The 22,815-nt window shown below is 35.3% G+C and overlaps 1 protein-coding gene across 2 annotated transcripts in view; it reads left to right on the top strand.

Annotated features, from left to right (window-relative positions):
- The window catches only part of ZNHIT6 (zinc finger HIT-type containing 6), a 50,495-nt gene that overhangs the window by 5,131 nt on the left and 22,549 nt on the right, over positions 1 to 22,815 (top strand). For both annotated transcript variants that reach the window (XM_032494711.1, XM_006190161.3), the window contains exons 5-6: positions 3,921 to 4,024; positions 21,679 to 21,747. In XM_032494711.1, the coding sequence (XP_032350602.1) occupies positions 3,921 to 4,024; positions 21,679 to 21,747 (173 nt within the window). The remainder of the gene's footprint in view (positions 1 to 3,920; positions 4,025 to 21,678; positions 21,748 to 22,815) is intronic.

Raw genomic sequence — 22,815 nt, 5'->3', positions numbered from 1 at the left:
TTAACTGATTTGGGGATTATTTCTGTCTTGGAATTTGGTGAAGTTTATTAATGAACCAACATGGGCTTAGAGTCTCGGCTGCTGAGGTTATTCTTTGCTATTTATGGGACTGTTCAGGTCCCTGACTTCTTGAATCATTGTTAGTAGATTACATTTTTCTAAGAACTTGTCCATTTTATCTAAGTTTTCAAATGTCCTGACATAAAGTTCAACATAACAGTTTTGTTTATGAGTCTGTGGGAATTGTCATGTTATTGTTTGTGATACTGCTTATTTGTGTCTTCTTTTTTTCTGGATTAGTTGCTATTATGAATTTCTTTTCTATTTTGTTAATATGTCCTCTTGACTTTTGTTATATCCTTTTTAATTTTTAGCATTTCTGCATTGTGGCCAGAGAACAAGTTCTTTCTGAGTTGTTCTTTTAAAATTACATTAAGACTTGTGTTTGTGGCCCAGCATATGATATAGTTTTGTAATGTTCTCTGTTTGCTTGGGGGAAAAAAAGTATTCTGCGGTTGGTAAATATAGTATTCTATATATCCCTTTTAGGTCAGAATTGTTAATTATGTTGTTCAGATTGTTTTTAATATTACTGATTTTTTTTTTTTTGGTCTGTTCTATCAGTTACTGAGAAAGGTATGTTAACATTTCCCGATAGATAAAATCAAAAGGATTTGTATGTTTCTCCTTGTGGTTCAGTTAGCTTTGCATCATATGCTTTAAAGCTAAATTATTAGATGCATATGCCTCAGGAAATATGTATTCTTGGTGTATCTGACCTTTAGCATTATGATGTGACCCTTTTTGTCTCTAGCTTTTTGTGTACTTTGTCTAGTATTAAACTATTTCAGTCCTTTGGTTGATATTTGCATGATGTATTTTTTCCCTTTTTTTAATTTAGGCCCTTCTGAATCCTTATGTTCTGGATATATCTTTCCTAAGTACCATATAGTTGGGTTCCAGTTTTTTCTCCAGTCTGACAGTCTATCACTTTTAACTGAATCATTAAGTTCATTTAAATTTTAATGAAATTACCTATATACTTGACTTTAAATGTCTCACCTTACTTATGCTATTTGTTCATTTGGCTTACTTTGTTTTTTCGTCTTGTCTTTTGGACTAACTGGGTGATTTTTTATCGTTTGAATTTTTCAATCAGTTTGGAAGTTATACACCTTTTTTCTGTCCTTTCATTGGTTAGGCTAGACATTACATGCATGCTTCATTTACGAGTATCTAAAGTTAATCAGTAAAAAATTAAGTTAAGCAGTACCTTAACCTGGTTAGACTGTGCAGTGACCTTGGAGTAAGAGTTGGTAAACCTCTTCTGTAAGGGGTCAGATAGTAAATATTTTTGCCAGACCATATGGTTTCTGTCACCACTACTCAACTCTGCTACTATAGCAAGAAAGCACCCATGAATAGGATGCAAACAAATGCCTGGGGCTGTATGCCAAAAAAATGTGCTTATAAAAATAGGCAGCAGACAGGATTTGGCTCTACTTTGCCAGCAGTTACCTTTGAACACTTAAATTCCATTTAACACTCTACTAACTTTTCATATTAGTTTCAGGTATTTAAATTGTCTTTTTTTTTTAAATCTCTATACAGTATTACTGTTTTATCCAGTCAGTATTTTGGTTTATCTTCATGTTTCCCACTTTCTTTGCTCTTTCTTCTGTCATCATCGTAGACTTATAATCTGAAACCTCACTTTCTACCTCAAGTACATCTTTCAGAATGTCCTTTAGAGAGGGTTTGTTAGTTGCCAACTTTTAGATTACTCTATTGGTTTTTTGTTTGAATTTTTATTTATTTCATTCTCACTCCTAAAGGACTTTTCTCTAGAATTGTGGGTTCAAAATTATTTTCCATTATCTGTGGCTTCCATTGTTATTGTTGTAAAAGCATCTGTCATTTTTAACTGCTTTTGAAATCTTTTTTCTCTTATTTTTGCTGTTCTGCATTTTTACTGTAATGTGAGAATGCAAATTTCTTTATATTTATCTTACATGAGAAACATTAGGTTTCTTGAATCAATGGAGTGTCTTTCATCAATTCTGGGAAATTATCAGCTTATTTCTATTAAAATATTATCTCTGCCTTATTCATTCTGTTTTCTTCTTCTAAAACTACTGTTAAATGTGGTTTAGGCCTTCTCCTTACATCCTTTAACCTCTTGTGATTTTGTCATCTTTTTTATCTCTAATGCATTCTGAAAAGTTTTGGTTGTTTAGTTCTTTAAAAAAAGTCTGCTGAGTCACTTTTTGTAGTTTCTCTTCACTGCAGATATTTTCAAGCTTTCTTTTATTCCTTTAGATTTTGCAGAGCTGTCCTGTAATCTGTGTATGATTCTTTCAGTGCCTGAATATATGGAGAGCTCTCTCAGCTACTTCTTGTTTTCCTTTTTGGTTCCTGTACTGAGCCTTGTTTACTTATATTTTTTTAAGCTTATTTATATTTTGTTGAATACCGCTTTTTTCTTCTTTAAAAATTACTTGTGAGAATTTTTTTAAAGACTGGAACAAACAGGCCTTCTTTTATTCTACCGGGCGCCCAAGAACTTTGCCAGTCTGGACTATCTCAAACCAAGTTGAAGGTTAAGTTTCCCTTAACCACGCAAGCAAGGCAAATCGCTTCAAGGGTGAGCAAGGACTGGCATCTGGCCACGACCTCTAATGGATTTTTTTTTCTCCCCCGCCTCCCCATTACAGGCCGACTAATACAAAATTTCTAGCATGCTCTGGGGGTAGAATTTATTTCTGGTGACCTTTATCCTGAGGGTGTATTATTTTGTGACTCAGCTTCATCTGAGAGGGGTTCCTAGAAGATTACTGGGTCTTGACTCTGACCTCTTGCCGAGGAGGCTGTTGGAAGAGGAAGCCTGTATTCGTCAGAATTAGCAATAGTGGCTTCATTGCTTTGCTTACCTGAGTTTTAATTTTTCATTACATATTGGCCTGTAGTTTCCTGACTGTTTCTGTCAGCTTTTTAATTAATGTTTTTAAGGTGATTAAAAAAAATTTATGTATACATATTTCCCTCCTTTATCTGGCATCCTTAGATGTTTTCAGTGGGAGAGTTGGTCCTTATAATCACTGCCATTATTCAAACCAAAGTCCCATATGGTGTAAAATTGCTTGTAATTTCTTAAGTCATTATCCTGCTTAGCCAGTGATAGCTAGCCATTCCTTTCCCTTGGCTTATGACTTGATTTTCTCTTTGCATTGCAGAGTCTAGCTCCCGCTTACCTGACCAAAGGCTGACATTTGTATTCTGCCACTTCTCTGAGTGATCCTTCTTCTTTCTTGATATGACTTCTTTCACTGCTCTCTGGAGTTGACTCATTCAGTTCAAACAACCTAGGTGGTCAGTGGAGTAGCACGTGTCAGAACCAGGATGTTCTCACATCCCGTTTTGTGCATCCTATGACAGAGGCTGCTTTAAGTTAAGCCTTGTGTTAGGCAGTGCTCTAGTTCCTCCTCTGAATGAGCTACATGTCTAGTAATAAAAGTAGGCATAAATATAGCTAACTATGGTATGAAACCATCAGTTAAAAAGAGAATTGTGTAGGTAATCCCTGTGATTGCTAAATGGCCTGTATTTTTTTTTTAATCCTCATGAAAATCTTCTTTTGGCTTATGGAATGTGTGGTTAAAAGCAGTGTCTGGAATTAGACACAGCTGGATTTGAATATAGGCTTCACCTCTCAGAAATAGTTGAAATAGAAGAAACGGGGGCAGTAATAGCACCTGCCTCACAGTATCGTGCGGATTAAATGGAATGTTGCTGTTTAGTGCCGTTTGTGAAACACAAGTACACATAAATCTCTAACTATTATGTTTTGAACATTATTTTATGTGCTTCTGAAATTTAAGGCATTTTCAAAATTAATTTGTCTATTTGTTTTTGGTTGTTAGATGTACTTTATGAAAAATCGTGCTCGAAAGCAAGGTATTAACTTAAAGCTGCTACCCAATGGATTCACCAAAAGGAAAGAAAATTCAACATTTTTTGATAAGAAGTAAGTTTCTAACTTCTTTCTTAATGTATCAGATGTTCTGATTTGTTTAGGAACATCTTTTAAGGTTTAGTTTGCTGTGGAACATTGCTACTCAAAGTGTGGTCTGTGAGCTGTTTGTTTTTGGTCCAAGACAAGTTAACTGCACAAATTGGAAATAAGTATTTAGGAACTCATGCTAATTTTATGTCATGTGACTTTGCTAACATTTTGGGTTTGCTGTGTGTGTGTGTGTGTGTGTGTGTGTGTGTGTGTGTGTGAGAGAGAGAGGGAGAGAGGGAGGGAGGGAGAGAATATATGTATCTTTCTCTCTGGCACTTAAGATACCATGAAAGTATTTCAGAGGCTTCAACGACAAAGCCATAAATCAAAGCAGAATTCCTTCATATTTTTAACTGGAGCAGCTTAGCTTTTATACTCTTTTCTTTGAGATTCCAAATAAGATTTCATTTGAAAGCCAGTGATGGGGAAGAAAGGGGACTTGGAAAACATTTTACTCTATAGTGAATCTGTGAGTGCAAATAATATGACAAATATTAGTCTGCTGCTTTCTGAAAGTGCTGGGTCAAAAGGCCCCATTAGTACAGAGGGGAACAGGATCCCAAAGTATTCTATGTAGCCCACTAAATTATTGGGTAATACCTTTCAAAAGTCAAGATTCTGGATTTAGAGTCAGAAAACCTAAATGAGTCCCTCCCTCTTCAGTCTCTTTGAAACTGTGAGGCTCTGAGCAAATTACCCTTCCTCTGGGCTTCATCTATATAATGTGGGGGTTGTACTGGGTAAACTCTGAGTTTGCCTTCCAATTTACTACATAAATTAAAAGACAGAACCATTAGAGTTATTATTCTAATAAACCTACCTTTTCAAAAGATATAATTAGAGAATGGTGTTATCCATTAATGTGTTTCAAGACAAATATTTGCAAAGGTAGTTTTCCCTTTGGGGGGTTGGTTTCCAGGAGTGAAGTAATGCTTTGCATTTATCAAATATGAGATGATTCTTTTGTGTATTTTGGAACTGACATATTTAGAAATTGACATAATTTGTTTGAACTTTAAGGTAACTGGTTCCTGCCTTCTCAAATATAAAATGTATTCCTATTTTATGAAAGAAACCATTCAGAATGGTTTTACTACTACTACTATAGCCTCAGCTGTAAAGTTTTGGAGTCTTCGTATAGAACACAAATTTATACTGTTATTTTGGAACACCTCTGATCTCTGAAATGGCAAATCGGAATTTTCTTGCATTATGCCTTTTGCTCATGAATTTATAATGATTTGGGGTTGGTTTTCTTATATTTTTAGTGTTTTTTTTTATAAGGAGATTAGCGACATAGTACACAATAGGCTTTGGGGTCAATTTCTTAGTTGCTTTCGCATCTGTAAAATGGAGCTGACGACAGCTACTGTGAAGAGTTGTGACCTTAGTATCTTAACTCACCTAGACACTAACTGGAATGTAGAAGGCAAGCAGCGTGCAGTAGCACTTGTAAAAGTAATACATCCTCACAAAAAAGCTTAAAGGAGAAATAGCGCCTGTAATTCCACTGTGTAGAGACAGCAGCCACAGATAATACTTCATTTCCTTCTAATCATGTTTGCTTTTTTCAATTAACAGAGTAAAACATAATACTAAATACTTACATAAGAGTATAAAAAGTTACATGACTCTCTTCAAGTTAAACATTATTTTTATGAATAAAGGCGCACACTTTTTTGCAGCTAGCTTTTTTCTATTTAACAGTATATTATGGGAGGGAGGGAAAAAGTTCAGTTACAAAAAACATGGTTAGCATGCATGAGGTCCTGATTTCAATCCCCAGTACCTCCATTAAAAAAAAAATGTGTATATATATATATATATATATAAACATGAATCTCTTTCTTGTTAATGCAAATTTGCCTTGCTGTGTTTAAGTAGTATATTCCAACTATGGCTACTGTATCCAAATTTATTTAATTATTCCCATATTCATGAACATTTAGCTAATTTCTAGCTTTTAGTTATTATAAATAACATTATAAACATCCTAGAACAAATTGTTTTGTGTGCTCATGTAACTCTTTCTGTGGGATCATTTCCTAGAAAATGGAGTTACTGGGTCAGAGACTGCATGCAGTTAAACTTTGGAGAGAAACTCTAATTGTCCTTCCACAAAAAGTACCACTTTGTACATTCGACAAAAAAGTATGAGTGCGTATTTTAGTCATACCTGCACTTTAATTGAATATTATTAAACTTTTTTGCATATCTGGTTATTAGAGAAGCTTAACTTTTGAATTTTTATTTAAGATGTGCCTGTTTATATCATCTGGATCTGTTGCATACATTGAAAATGTCTTGCACCAGTCTGTTTATCCTTTAATTTTGTCTTCTCATCATTTTTGATGCATTTTAAAGAGTTGTAGAAAAAATTCTATAAAACATATAGCTACTAAAATGGAGTGGTTAAGAGCACAACCTGGAGCTAGGCTGCCTGGGTTCAAATTTCTAAGCAGCCTCTTCCTAGCTGTGTGATATTAAGCTAAGCCACCTAACTTCTTTGTGCCTCAGTTTCCTCATCTATAAAATGGGGCTAGTAATAAACTACAGATAAACCAGTTTTCATTTCCATTTGTAATAAATGAGAAGACCTGTTTAAACATCTCACTAGCACTGAGTTGTCTCTTTAAAAAAAAATTATTTGCTAATTTGGAAGGTTGAAGTGGTGTTATGTTTTAATTTACTTTTATTTAATTGCCATGGAGATATGGAATATTTGCCCACATGTTTTAGAGTGATATCTTAAAGTTCAGGTGTAAAGTCTGACTTAAACCAATCTGTTGTTGTAAGATGATCTTTCATTCTTAGAACTATTTTGGTGAAATAAATAATTCAAAATAATTTAGTGAAAAAATAATTCAAATCTATAACAGAATTTTTTCATTTGTTCATTGTTAAGTTGCCCATTATTATTTCTAAATGGAAAATGATTTTGTCACAAACTGAGTTTAAAATGTCTTTATTCAGATGGTAGATAAATAATAAAGCATTAAGGTAAGTTCCCAGTTAGTTGAAAGCCATACTTAGAATATTGCTGGTTAGGTTGTCGATAGTCAGCTGGGAAATCTTTTGAGTGTGTTCCAGAATTTTTTCATTCTTGTTCAGCATTTTCATCAGTGATTTAGATCATGATTTCTTATCTTGGCACTGTTGACATTTGTGAGCCACAGAGTTCTTTGTTGTGGGAGGCTGGCATGTGCATTTTAGGATGGTTAGCAGCATCCCTGGCCTCTACCCACTAGATACTGGTAACAAACACACACACACACCCCCCTCTGTTGTGACAACAAAAAAATGTCCCTAGACATTGCCAGATGTCCCCGGGGTAGAGGCAGTGGGGAGAGGCAAAATTTGAGAACCACTGATTCAGATGAATACAGAAGACATACTTGTTGAACTTAATGTTTAGCAGGATCAGTACTGCAGAAAATTTTGATTGCTAAAAGGTGGTATGTAAGTAACAAGATAAATATATATGGTCCTGTACTTTACTTTCAGGGGTGGGGCGGAATGGAAACTGACATTTAGAAGTACCTTCTTTTTGATACCCGTGTTTTCTCAGCCAATCATATGAAAATGATAAACGTTTTAGATGATTGCAGTGCTATTTGCTGGAAGGAGGGAAGAAGGGCATACTACATCTTATCAGAGGATTATTTTCCCCTCCCATGCCCCCAGTATTCTGTTTTTAAGAGAGATTTATTTTCATTGCTTTTTCAGCTTTCAACACTGGTTAAGGCTCTGACTCAGATAAACCAGAATTTGAATATTGCCTCTACATTTGGTATATGTTAGGTGACCTTGTTATTAGGAGACTCAATATTAAAGAAATCACATTTGTTTTTTAATGATTTTTAAATCTAATGTGATCATAATGAAAAGACTAATGGGATTTTGTTTGTTATTTTTGATTTTTGATTTTTTTTTTTTTTGAGAAGGAAAGGATTCATGATAAAATGACTGAAGTTCATTTTGTAAAATAAACATGGGAGAAGCACAAGGAAAAGCCTAGGGCAAAAAAGAGTCATAAGGATGGGCTCATTAAAATGTATGAAATTCTAGTAAAATTTATGGTATTGACATAGAAATCTACAGTTAGATTATAGAAAATAGAAGGATATTTGGCCACTCAAGTATATGATCAGATAGCATTTCAAATTAATACAGATGAGTTACTTAGTAAGTGAGGTTAAGATGGCTTGCCATTTGACAGGGAAAAGTTGGGTTTGGTTTTTTTTTTAAACTGGAACTTTCAGGTGGGTTAAAATATTTTTCTTGTAGTTTTATTGAGACATAATTGACATATAGCACTGTATGAGTTTAAGGTGTACAGCATAATTATTTGATTCAAATATATCATGAAGTGATTATCAAGTAAGTTTAGTGAACATCATCTCATAGATTATAAAATTAAAGAAATAGGAAAAAAAAATTTTTTTCTTGGGATGAGAATGCTTAGGATTTACTCTCCTAACAACTTTGATATAAAACACAGCAGTTTTGATTATGTTTATCATGTTGTACATTACATCCCTTGTAGTTATTTATCTTAAAACTGAAAATTTGTACCTTTTGACTGCCTTCATTCAATTCCCTCTCCTCCCATCCTTTGCATCTGGCAGTCACAAATCTGATCTCTTTTTCTATGAGTGAATGAGTTTGCTTCTGAAGTATAAGTGACCTGCAACACTATGTTAGTAAAATCTTGAAATAAAAAATGCAGGAATATTTTCATAATTTTGGAAAAAGGAACATCCCACTCAGAGCCATAAAGGGAAAAAAATTACATTTACATAAAAATTTTTAAAAATTGCATGGCAGAAAAAGACCACAATCTAGTCAAAAGATAACTGTACCAAAAAAAAAAAAACTCTTTAATGTATATGACAGAGTGCTTATTCATTAATAAGAAAAAAAGATTAGTAACTAATTAGAAAAAGGGCAAAGAATAAGAATGGATGATCATAGAAAGACCATATGTGTATACACACACACACACACACACACAATATGTAGCTGATGAGCGTGTATTAATATCTAATATAGTGAAGGTATGGTTTAGCCAGACCATTTTCCTCTTCCACTGTTCTTGAGAGTAAAACTTAGGAGTCATTTTAAAAGGCAACATTTCTCGAAATGTTACACATGCCTACTCAAGGAGTTCAGCCTACAAATGTATTAGTACTGTTCACAGAGGTGTATGTACACGTATTATCTCTTGCAGCATTGTTTTTAATAGTGTAAAAACTGGCAGCAACTTCAGGTACCCCTCAGTACAGGACTGAGTTAAATAATGATGCCTTCATACAATGGAGTAGGACATTTGTCATCTGTGTAGATAATTCTGTCTGAATTTCTTGGAAGTCTGTTACTGCTGTCTGCTGTTTCTGCCGGCTCTTGATTACGATGGCATGTTTCCTTGTGTTTTTTTCTAAAATGTAATTGTGGACTCAAGTTCATGTAGGAGGCGGTATACATTTGCTTTTGCCGGATACTCCATGGCACCAATCCAAGACCCTCTTTAATTTCTTAGTCAAGTTAATCAGACTATACTACAAGTAATAATTTGAATCCCAAACCCATTTGAGGAATCTGTAGTTATTCATTCTTTCCCCACCGTCTCTCTCTTCCTTTCTCTCTCCCTAGAGCTCAAGCAAAGGACAGGTTTCCTTGTGGTCTCCCTTTGCTGGTAGGCAGAATTTTTCTGGTTCACCCTTCACTAATTTTATGCAGTGATCTTAGTCTGAGGTCTCCAGCTTATGTGAGACCAAGGTCTTGTCTCTTGTCACCCAGTGGCTGTTGAAACCCAAGCCTCTTGGTTACTTGAAGGCAAAGGCCTCCAGAGCAGGTGTAGCTTCCGCATTCCACTATGGTTTTTAGTTCCTGCTTCCTTTTGGCCCATGAAGGTTTTTCTTACTTTCTGATGAGCTCATATGTTGGCTGGATTTCTCCAGGATTTCATAATGTATGCCTTGAGAGGGTTTTCAGATGACCTCTACCGTGTTGCCCTAATTGTTTAAAATAAGTAGGGACCCCAGAACGAATAAGGTCAGCCATGGAAAAGAGGTGGATCAGGAAGGCCTGATCATTACTTGTTCACCTAACAATTCTACTTCTAGGAATTTATCTGATAGACACAGGCATTTGGAAAAGCCTAGGGCATTTGGAAAATGAAATACGTACAGGGATATTCAGTGCAAAACATTGTAATAGCAAAAGAGTAGTGTGTTTTTTATCCATGGCTGCATCTTTTTCAGTTGTATTTTAGTGTTTTGCTGTAAGAATCCGTGGATATCAAACCTGGAGATTGTCTTGGTTGTTTGGATAACACATCTCATTTGTTTGCATAAGTCCCTCATTTTATTTTACCTGGCTATTTGGGTCTGAGGATTTAGCAGTGAGGTGGGGAATACACTTTGACTTGTCAGTTGGAAAAAAGAAATTGGATCCCTTCTCAGTAATATCTTTTATTTAACTGCAGGCGTGCTCTTTCTAACCCCCCACCACAGCCCCTAGAAATGGACCCAACTTTTGACCTTCCTCTTCCCGCAGTTTGTCTCCACGTGACCTCGACCCTCAGTTCTAAGCAGCCCAGTCCTTCTTACAATCCTTTACCATTGTCAGTTTAGAACTAAGTTAGCTTCTTTTTGGCCCAGAGTTCTTGGTCTCCCTATGAGTCTTTCTTAAACTTAGAGTATTAATAAGATAGTAGAAGTGTTCCCATAATTAAACAGCAGTGTGAATTGATATTTGAGCTCCAGTCTTGTCTAGCCACTAGATGTCTCTCTTGTAAAGAAATAACCTTTTATAGATCCTTAAAATTGCTTTTTGTTCTTTGGGTAAAATTACAGCATTCAAATTATAATCGTGCTGATAAATCCATCCACCTCTGTATTAATGCCAGTAACACTTTTTTCCTTAAACAATTATGCGGCAATACATTTCTTAAAGCACAGGTTTTTTTGTTTTTGTTTATTTGTTTGGCATGGTGTCTTATAAGTAGTATAGGTTTGTACTATTTGCTGCAAACTGACTTTGGAAAAGAGCACAAGAAGATGAAATAATGGGTTTACCAGCTGTGGTCATGGTGGGAGAGGTGGGTTTTGCAGTGGTCTTTAGGGGATTTCATAAAAGGTGCTCAATGCAAACTTGTTAAGTAATTGAAAATGATTAGCTCTTCAGTTTCTCTGCCATAACAGCTTTGATACATAGTTTGATGGAAGAATTTCAGAGCAACAGCAAAGACTTGAGTGTTTCTGTTATTTTGCACTGTTTTTCTAATGGATTCCCCAATCAATCAGGCATTTCCTTACTGGAGCCACATAGACAGTGGTAAGGAAGCTCTTAAGACACAACATCACAGTGGGTGTACCTTCCACAGCAACAGTTAGCCAGCATTCACGCGAATGGAAACCACACATTCTTGATCATATTAGGGTCCCCATTACTGGTTCACCTGGAGAAGTCCTTCCTCAGAGTCACCAAGTCTCCTCCCTCATGATATGCCTCGGGAATGTGGCCCCTCCCGTTTCCTTCACTGCAGCACGTCAGCTGTAGTTCTCACACAGACCCACCTGTCTTACTCGGGACTACTGAGGAACTTCTAAGGACCCTCCCTACCTTCAGTGTCTCCTCACCTCGGTCACTCTTATACACAGATGCCAGACACATCTTCCTAAAGCATATTTTACTCTGATACTCACCTGCTCAGAATCCTTTAATGCTTCTTGTGCCCATGGGAGTCATTAGGTCTGAAATACCATCACTGGCCATAGGCAGAATTGCCAGTAGCTGAAATTAGTCATCTCATCTCTTGATCTTGAACTGTCTGAGCTGTTAAGTATTGTACCCCATTCCATGGCCTAAAATTAACTTCCTTTCTTTATCCTTCCTATTTGAAATTGCTACCTTTCAGGCAGTGGGAAATATAAATCTCTGTCAAGCAATTCTTATTAAACAAATTAATGAAAGGTTTTGCTCTGGGTCTTTGCTTTTTAAAAGAAGAATAACAATATAGTTAATAATTCTTGAATGTTTACTTTATGTTAAACATGGCAAAATTAAATTTAATTTTTACATGTAAGGGAGGCTTCTTGGCAAGTTACTTACCCCTCTGTACCCATTGCCTTACTTGTAACATGGGGACAGTAATGGTGCCAGTTTTGTGTATGTGGTTTTTAATCTGGAATGCATGTCAGAATTAACTGGGGCAGTTTCAAAATGCACACAGCTGGCCCTGCCCAACAGAACTCATAATTCATTGGGCTTAGGTTAGAGCTCAGGCATCTTTATTTTTAAAAAAACACCAGATGAGTCCGTACATACGTGGGCGCATATGGGAAGTCTCTGTATCTTTCTCTTGATTTTGCTATGAACCTGAAAGGGCTCTAAGAAAAATTGTCTTTAATTAAAAAAAAAAAAAAAGCACCAGGTGATTCTGATGTTTACCTGAAAAGCACTGACCTATGTGCCAATAAGTCACTGTCCTTGTTCTCAGTCAGTTCAGTCAGTGGGAAGACAAGTCAGCAGACTCCCACACATAGTGTGGCGAATGCTCTGAGGGGGGCACACGTGGAGTGCTGGGGGAGCACCGAGGCGGGCTCACTGCCCCGGCCTTCAGGGCTGAGCCCTGGAAAGTCCTCCCAAGAGAAGGTAGAATTTGAGCAAATTATTGAAGCGTGCAGGAGTTTTTAGGTCTAAGGTTTTATCCAGACAGAAGGGAAGGATGGTCTTATGCTAAGAATATTAGATGCAAAAAGGGTAGCAAATTTAAGACAATGTAAGTCTAGAAACGAAGGTGGAAGTTGGTTAAGTGGTAGAGGATGAGCCTGGAGAGAGCCCCACTGGGGCTGCCTTGCAGGACCTTACATGCCATGCCTGGGAGTTGAGATAGCCGCACTTTGAGCAGGCTACGTTCCTGTTCCTATAAGGGATCCATACTAAATAGTAGATCTTCATAGTTGTCCCCACCTGATTTCCTAATGTATTCAACTAAATACACCCAGGCTGGTTACATTTTTTTTAATTAAAAAAATTATTTTTTAATTTTCTTAAGGCTGGTTACGTTCTTAATCCTAGAATGTCTTCCCCTTTCATATTTTCTAGACATCTGTGAAAGTACACATAGTAGCTCATCTCCACTCTCTCCTTTGCCAGTGTTTCTATAGTACATACTTTCTCCAAAGTTAACATGAAACAGATGGTGGTGTTTAGTGTTGGTATTCCGTTTTTGGTATGCATATATCTGCTCTTCTTTCTGTATTTTAGTGATTTTTAGTAGAGGCTTTATTGGCATTTTGAACAGGACAGTTTTTGTTGTGTGGGACTTTCCCATGCATTACAGGAAGGTTAGCATCTCTGGTCCCTGCCCACTAAATGCCTGAAGTGCTTCCCAGTGTTGGAACAATCAAAACTACCTAGCCACTTGCAAATGAGGTTGCCAGCACTCCCAGTGGAGAACTGCTGTATTAAGTGCTCAGGTATTTGTCAGTTATTTGAAGCAAACTGTGCTTTTTCATCTCGATCCTTACCTACTACATCCATTTTCTTAATATGCTGTCTACTAAAGCCAATACCACATGCTCAACCTGTCTCCTGTTGTTATTGGTGAAACTGATTTTTAATAGAGCAGAATATAATATCAAAATGAAAATCCAAGTATTTTCATAATGATGTGAGACATAAAATTAGTTTTCTCCCCAGTTCCAGTAATTTTAATCATTGCTAAGTAACTGTACAGATCCTTTGTATTCTCTCTTACAAAAACACTTACTATGGTACCAATGCTAATAAAATAGATGGATTATTTTTGTGAGGAATAGTTCTATTTATGTTTGAGACTTTAAGTTTTGATCATGAAATATATTTCAAAAGATAAAATGCCTATGAGTGAAAGATTATATAGGTATTTTGTAGATTTGTTTTTTTCTTGAAGAGTTTCACATTTTTGTAGATTTTCTTCCTGCTTTAAATTAAAATAGGATTTTATAATCCATAGTGGAATAAAATGCTTTGTTCCTGAAATTTCATCAGGTATCATTTACTGTTTCCAAATTTTATAACAGTTGTGACAATATGCAGATTAGTCTATTTTCTGTTGCTTTGGAAATGCAAGATGAAACCTAGAAAGAAAATTTTAACCCCTTATATCAGTGTTATGATGCTTTATTTTGCATGAAATAAAATGCCCAGTTCAATCCATTTTGAGCTAGAAAAAGAGCATATTATTGGCTCTCATAACTGAATGTCCAAGGGTAGAATGGACTTCAGGGTTAATAGGTACAATGAATCAATTATATCATCAAGGACCCAGTTTATTTCTGATTCTCCATTGCATCTTCTATGGTATCAGTTAAATTTTTGTGGTCATAAGTTTATCCTAGTTACAGTTTCGGTTACAGTAAAAGTCTGAGTGCTGCTTTCCCAACATAACTGAACAGGAAACCTGAAATTCACCATGATTAGGCTACCTGGGTCATCTGCCCAATCCTGAGCCATTGTGTCCGGGAGAATGTAAGATGTGAGTTTCTTAGGCCAACCAGTAAGTGTATTCTCCTGGAGGTAGAGCTGGGGTCCAGTCACCAAAATAAGGAGGACTGTAGGAAGGGATTGCCAAGAGTATAACTCTTAAAAGTGACTTTTAAATATGGAGGCAAATATTTAAAATAAAATATAATTGAGATCCATTTGAATTATTAGTACAGAAAAGTACGTGGTTTGTTGTTGAACTTTCATTTCTGGCAAGTTTATAGTAGTATACTTACTAGACTAGAGCATGGACTCCGGAGTTCACATACCAGCCCTGCCACCTCCCAGCTGAATAGTGACCTTGGAGGAGGGACTGACTTCTCTCTGCCTCCATGTTCTCACCTGTAAATGAAATAATGGCATTTATCCCATAGAGTTAAAAGAACTAAATGAATTAATACATATAAAACATTTAGAACAATGTTTGACATACAAAAGGCACTTAATAAACTGTAGTCAACCCTCCCTATCTGCAGGTTCTGCATCTACAGATTTAGTCAATCACAGATTGAAAATATTTGAGGCAAAAAAATTCTAAAAGGTTCTGAAAACCAAAACTTGAATTTGCTGCACACCAGTGGATATTTACATAGTATTTTGTATTTTATTAGGTATTATAAGTAATCTAGAGATGATTTAAAATAAAATATACAGGAGGATGTATCTAGGTTGTATGCAAATATTATACCAATTTAGGTAAAGGACTGGAGCATCTTCAATTTTGGTATCTGCAGCAGGGTACAGGGGAGAAGGCTGAACCGACTCCCCCAAGATACCAAGGGGTGACTGTGTTGTCATGACTATTGCTACTTGCTAGTGCTCTCTGGTAAAAAGGATCTACTGGTAGTTTTTATAACCTGTAGACTTTTCTGATTTAATTAGTGGTATAGTATTTTGAAGATGAGCATATGGAAAATCTAGCTTTAGCTCACCTCGTGGCATCACCTGTATTTAAAAATCATAAGTAAAAATTTCAGGCATATTTGAACTGCACCATGTCAGTGAACCTCTCAGAAGTCATGGGAGATACTTCCCTTAACTATAAACAAAGGCTAAAAAGTTAATGTCCTGAATATACTATAGAGACACTTGGTAGGAGAGAACTAGGAGCATGATGGATCTTCTTCTAAGCCCTTCATTTCACTCTTCTTTAGAAACATTTGTTGGTGATACATTAGCCACAGAATAAAATCCATATTTCGCAGAGCATTCAGGGCCCTTTAAAATCCAGTATTAGTCCACATGTCCAGTTTCATAAACACTGAATTCACTGTAAGTAGAATTTGGTTATAAACTCATGGTGCAATATTCTCAGTTAAAGGCCCTGTCAGTATTTCCTTTCTAAAGCTTCATAATACAGGACATTAAATTGAAGGTAGAATTACAACAGTAGTAATAACAGTATGTAACATTTTTGATTATCATGTTCCAAGCTCTTGACATATATGTACTCATGTAATTTATGACATAGATATTATTGTCATCCTCATTTTCTGTGAGAACCCTGAGGCACAGAGAAATTGTGCCTCTGGCTCACAATAACATGAAATAATAAATTGCTAAGAGTAGGGTTCAAACCAAGTCCATTTAACCTCTGCCCTCTCCTACCTCTGGGCATTACAGTATATTGGGTATTCTTTCTGTGTACAGTGTCAATAAAGAACAGGGTTTTATTTGAAACTCTGTACTCCTCTCACAGTGATATGGAAGGAAGAATGCAGTGGGTTGGTGTCTGACTCACTGCCCTAAAAAGAAGTCTGCTTTGGGCTCATCCCCTCTGTTTCTTTGTGTCCCTTATGCCTAGCAAGCTGTCAGAAGTGTTCTTTGAGTAAATGTTGGTTAATCAGTGATGGAATGGAATGAGAACTGATTTTTTTTTTAAGGGACAAAGATATTCAAGTTCATTTAAATTTTGTATTGGAAATCTTAGTTCTTAGAATTCAGCCTCCATGTGTAACTCATAGTTGTTGCATATTTCTTGAATGAGATAACTTTGAAGCTGTCAAATAATTAGATAAGTAACCCTTTCTAATTGGATAATAATTTCTGTGATAAAATGGAAACATCTTAAAATAACACAATAATAAAATTTAAGTTTAAAAAGAATGTTAAAGTTATTCCCGTCCTTTCTGTGACTACCATCCTGCGTTTCCCCATGAAAACATCTTTAATTTTGCTGACTTTAAAAAATAACAAGGGGGGCATATATCCAGAAGGAACCCTACTTCAGGATGACACCTGCACCCCAATGTTCATAGCAGCGCTATTTACAATAGCCAAGACATGAAAACAGCCTAAATGTCCATCGACAGATGACTGGATAAAGAAGATGTGCTGTATTTATACAATGGAATACTATTCAGCCATAAAAATGACACCATAATGCCATTTGCAGCAACTTCGATGTCCCTGGAGAATGTCATTCTAAGTGCAGTAAGCCAGAAAGAGAGAGAAAAATACCATACGAGATCACTCATATATAGAATCTTTAAGAAAAAAAAAGAAAGAAAGAAAAGGAAGAGACCAATGATCATAAATATAAAACAGAAACAGACTCATAGACATAGAATACAAACTTGTGGTTGCCAGAGGGGAGAGGAGTGGGAAGGGACAGACTGGGAGTTTGAAATCTGTAGATACTGACAGGTATATATAGAATAGATAAATAAGATTACACTGTATAGCACAGGGAAAGATATACAAGATGTTGTGGTAGCTCACGGTGAAAAAGAATGTGATGATATATGTACATGTGTAACTGAAAAATTGTGTTCTACATTGGAAGTTGACACAACATTGTAAACTGACTATAACTCAATAAAAAGATAAAGAAGAATTGTAATCACCAAATAAATAAATAAATAAATAACCAGAGGGAGGGTGCAGCTCAAGTGATAGAGCACATGCTTAGCACACACAAGGTCCTGGATTCAGTCCCCAGTACCTCCTCTAAAACTAAATAAATAAGTAAACCTAATTACCTCTCCCCCTCAGAAATACAAAATAAATTTTAAAAATAATTTAAAAAATAACCAGTCACTATGTCAACAGTTTATTTAAGACAGACACATAAAGTAGGAATTAAGTCCTTTCATAATGTCAAGAAATAACCATAGTTAAAAGTTTGGAGCATAATCTTCATACTTGTAAATACAGAATCAAGAAGTCAGAAGTGTAATTGAGTATATTAGGATAGAGCTCCCCCCCAGTTTGTGTCTTCATCTACATATTACTTTTCTTAAAATTGTGGGAGAGAATGATCTTTAGCAGCTTCTAGTAAGCAAGAGTTGTTAAATAAGTGGCCTATATTAACTCACCAAAATCAAGTACAAAATACTATTTATTTTCCTCATTTAATACTTGTACATGTAAGTGATTCTCAACCTTTTTTTTCATTATCACCTCCCAAGGAGCCTTTTTAAACATCTTCCCTCTAATTGCCCCCCTATGGTATTTTAATACCACCATATACTGTATATCTATTTATGGACAGTGGCCCTCCAAAGGGCCACAAACCACTATAATACCTGAGGGTTTTTGTGCCCTCCCAAGAACCAGTTTTCAGCCTTTTTGAGGTGATGCTGCCCCCATTGAGAATGCATAGTGTGTGTGTGGAGGGGTGGGGAGGAGAAAGCTTTGCTATACATGAAAAGTTACTTCAGTTTCATGACACTCAGAGAAGAGGTCATTTTTTTCTGTTACTTTGCCAGGTTGTCCTGAAGGGAACATTAGGCTTAATAATTGTCATCATTACTTCACCAGCCTATTATCAAACTCTAAACATAGTGCCTGAAAGTGCCTAAGTTACCTAGAATATTCTGGGCGCAGTATTTCCATTCTTGAGAATGTTGATGAATATGAAAAGGACACAGTGACATTATTATAGTTGAAGGCATTTTGTTGAATTTAAGGAACCGTTGTCCTAATTCATTAGGAGCAATAACAAATATTTAAACCTCTATCCCAGTGATTCTTAAAAGTAGTGATTTTGCTTCCCAGAGGACATTTGCAATATTTGGGAGCATTTTTGGTTGTCGCAACTGAGGGAGTGGGTGTTGTTAGTGGCATCTCATGGGCAGAGGCCTGGGATGCTGCCAAATATCCTGCAAAGCACGGTGTATCCCCACCCCTGGAACCGTAACGGAATTATTGGGTCCAAAATGTCAATGCTGCTGAGCCTGAGAAACCCAGCTTCCCTAATGATTCTGCTTCTTGGAACCTATCTTTGGAAAATAATTGAAAATACAGAAACAATTGTGTATATACCTAAAGATGCTCACTGAAGCATTATTAACTTCAATTTTTCCCTTTACAGGGTCTGTTCTTTCAGAAAGCTTACAGACAAAAAACAGGGGACTCAGAGTCCCCCTCATAAGCAGTATTTTTGGGATTTTGATGCATGTGTATTTTTTAAGTGGAACATGTATCACTATATGTACTTACGAGAAATGAGAAACAAACTTAATTCTTCCAGACTTAGGAATAGATTTGATTGCCTGTGTCAGGACTACATCAGTTTTAAGAACACTGAAGAACTACTTAAACTCACCCATTTCAGGAATTCTTTATACAACATCCTTCAGCTTCTTTGTCCACTCTCACTTACCTCTTATACTCTGAATTGCTGTTCTCAAATGCTTCTTATAAGCTACCATAGAATAAAAAATACAGGCAGTTTTTCAATGAAGTTAACTTTTAGTTCTGTGTACCAGTAGAGGTAAATGATAGCCCCATCCCTGGGGCTATCAAATATTCTTTTATTTTTTCTTTACTGTGATTTAATATGGAAGAACAAGAACAAATGGTAAAAAATTGGAAGCAATCATGTCATAAATGTCTATCATTAGAGTAAATAAATAGATTTTAGCATTCTTCATACAATAGAATATTATACAACAGTTAAAATTAATAATCTATCTGTATCATAAATCTCTAAGGAATAATGTAAATGCAAAAGCAAGGCATAAGATATTTAGAGTATGACAACACTGAAATCAATATTAATATCACAGAAAACACTATTGTTTATAGATATGTATGTATATATTAAAAATATAAAATCATGGATGGAAGGAATACACACCCAACCTCAGGATAGTGGTTACCTCTGATAATGGGAAGGGAACTGGATCAAGGAACAGTAAAAAGGCTCATCGACCATATCAATAACCTTATATTTCTTAGAAGAAAAAAGATAGCTCAAGCATATAAATAAAGCAGTATAAAGCTGGTTAGGTCAGAGTATAGGTGTGTTAAATGTTTTTATTCTCTTTGTTTTTGAAATACTGCAAAAATCACATTTTTTGAAAGTAAATGTATTTTTCACATTTGTTCATGTTTGAACTGAGGCCAAATATAGAAAGATTTTTATAATAGTCATAATTTAGCAATATATGTATAATGAAACAGTAATGAATGACTTCCTCATAACCGTAACTGGTTAACTACAGCAAAAAAAATGATTTCCAAGGGCTTTTATCTCTTTGTTTTTGGAATGTTAAGTACTTTCTGAAGGTATTTAGGGTCTGCTGAATGTTAAGAAAAGTGAATGGTTCTTGAAATTACTCAAGCAATGATTGGGGTGATTAAGTATGATTTACAATTCCACAGGGTGACAAGTTGGTAATCTTTCTTCCCCCTATAACTTAACAAATTATTTAGAATGTTTTCTAAACAAATATATTTAAACAAATACATTTAGAAAGAAACCATATTGTGCATTAAAATTTAAAAATCAGCTTATTTCATAGCAAGAGAGAAATGTGATATCGCTGAGCCTCTTAATGGTGATATGCTGTGCCTGTTAACACAGATAACAAAATATTACAAGGTATTTCATTTTGGAAGAATTATTTGTTTAAAACCAGTTACTGTTGTGTTTACATTCAGATTTCTTTGTAAGTTTTTTCCTCTGGGACGTTAGACATCTGACCTTTAAATTAGTAAGGGTTCTTTACAAGTTTGTTCTATCAAAAAAAAAGGATTAAACTTAACATGATTGTTTCTTGTATGATAAGTGGCACTATCGACATAGGCAAAATCAAGTATATTTTTCCCTAGTTAGCGCCCAAAAGTGTCTTGTTATTAAAGAAAACATCCATAAGCGTATCTGTAGTAACTTACCCTAATATAAGGATTTTTACTTGCTTTTGTGCTCATTGTCTTGTGACAGAAATTTGACTGACTCATATAAATGTTTGGTGGGAGACAATCTACTAGATTGTATTAAAAGAAAGTTATTTTAGGTTTTGGGACCATGCTGCTAAGGGATAGATTTATAGAGGATACTAGCCATTGCTTGGACATGCAGTTGGCAGTTAACTTGCCAACGGATTGTTAGAAATTCTCCTAGGTAAGGAAAACATGTAAAACGATCATGTAGTGAAGACATTTAAATTTCTGTAATGAATTCAATATTTTGAGCATTGAATTTCTTAAAAGAAAGAATGGTATCTAGTGTCACCAAATTTAGATGTGTTAAATAGAGCATATGGCCATTTTTCTAAAATCACACATTTAATGGATTATTACTGTTGATCCTGTATCAAACCAAAGTTTAGACTGAAAGCAAAGAGACTGAGAGTGCATTCTGCTTAGCAACGAACTTGTTGTCTCCTGTTTTGCTACTGAATGCACGTACTCATGGCTCAGAAGTGTATCTGCAGCCAGCTGGTCTCAACTGGACAATACTTCATTCACCTAATTTCCAGACTAGTCAGGCAGAGACATCAGCTCATTATTTTTAGTCATGAGGAAATTTATTTGTAAACTTCAAGTAGTAGCACACTGATCTCAAAAGCCCCTGAACTATGAGAAATTGCCTTCTAATTCAAGAATGTGAAGCCCTTGGAATTTCTTACTGCTTTGCTTGATTTTTTTCCCTCTTAAAACCTCCTACAAGTATATTGTTTAAAAAACAGCCTCTAAAATCCTAGAAAAGAGAAAGTAGCTTTTATTAGAAAAAAATACATTACATTCTAAGCATATTTTTAGAATTATCAAAAAACAAAAATTCAAGAAGTTAGTTTTGTGTGCAGACTTTTGTTTTCTGCCTTGATCCTCACATGATTATTTTCTCATAGAAAACGACAGTTTTGTTGGCATGTAAAGCTCCAGTTTCCTCAGAGTCAAGCTGTGTACGTAGAAAAAAGGTACAGTATCACTGCTGTCTACGAGGAACTTACTTGTTTTTATTACATCTCTGTATTTGAAATAAGCTGTTAAATGTGATGTCAATAGTAGAATGGATAACTAAGTTGTGGTATTTTTGTACAGTAAAATGCTACACATCACTGAAAATGAATGAACTTCAGCAACACATATCAACATGGATGAATCTCAAAAACAATGTTGCATGAAAAAAGCAAGTTAAAGGAGAATACAGAGTATGATTCTGTTTGCAATATGAAAAGACCCCAAAATGAAACAGTATACTTTTTAGAAATACCTATAGTGAAATGATTAGCACTGAAATCATGATGATGTTTGCATCAGCAGAGGGACAGGCATTGAGGAGAGAGATGCAGGCAGAATCAAGAGGAAGAATCTTAAGCTAGGTGGTTACACAGGAAATAAAAAATAACCCAAAATTCTACTACGATAAAAATACTACTATTAACGTCATAGTGTGTCCTCAGAAAATATATTGTTTTAGACATGTATCTATGAGTAATTTCATAATTGAAATTAGTTTATGTAAGTTTTTTAGCCTACTTTTTTTCATATTATGAACATTTTCAAACATCATTTAAAAAATTTAATGGTTGTATTTGATTCCTTGATTTAGGAAAATTTTAAAGTTGCTTTTTAAATAATACCTTTAGTATATATTTATATTATACATAAATGTCCTCTCTTTGTAACTGTCATATGGATTTTAATGACAAACTTTCTTATTTAAAATTGCATGCCAGACTAAAGACAGGGAAAAGACATATACTTTACAGGTAGGGGTATGCAGCACAATAGTGTCTGGGAATATGTGTGAATGACTAAGGAAAATTACTAGTTCAAAACAATGTCTTAATTTTGTTTCCACAGCACAGTGTTCATACATATAGGAAATTTGGAAAACCTTAAAATGCTTTACTTCTAAGAAAAGTAGTATCAATTTTCATTTTTCATCAATTTTCAAAAGAATGAATAAACTTGAACATGCCCTGAAATTAGCATCATCTGAAACCTTTTTTCAAATTTTGCATTTATGCAGCTTTCAAAAT

This window comes from Camelus ferus, chromosome 13, assembly GCF_009834535.1.
Source record: "Camelus ferus isolate YT-003-E chromosome 13, BCGSAC_Cfer_1.0, whole genome shotgun sequence".
Taxonomy (NCBI): Eukaryota; Metazoa; Chordata; class Mammalia; order Artiodactyla; family Camelidae; genus Camelus; species Camelus ferus.
This window is presented reverse-complemented; position numbering and strand designations above follow the sequence as displayed.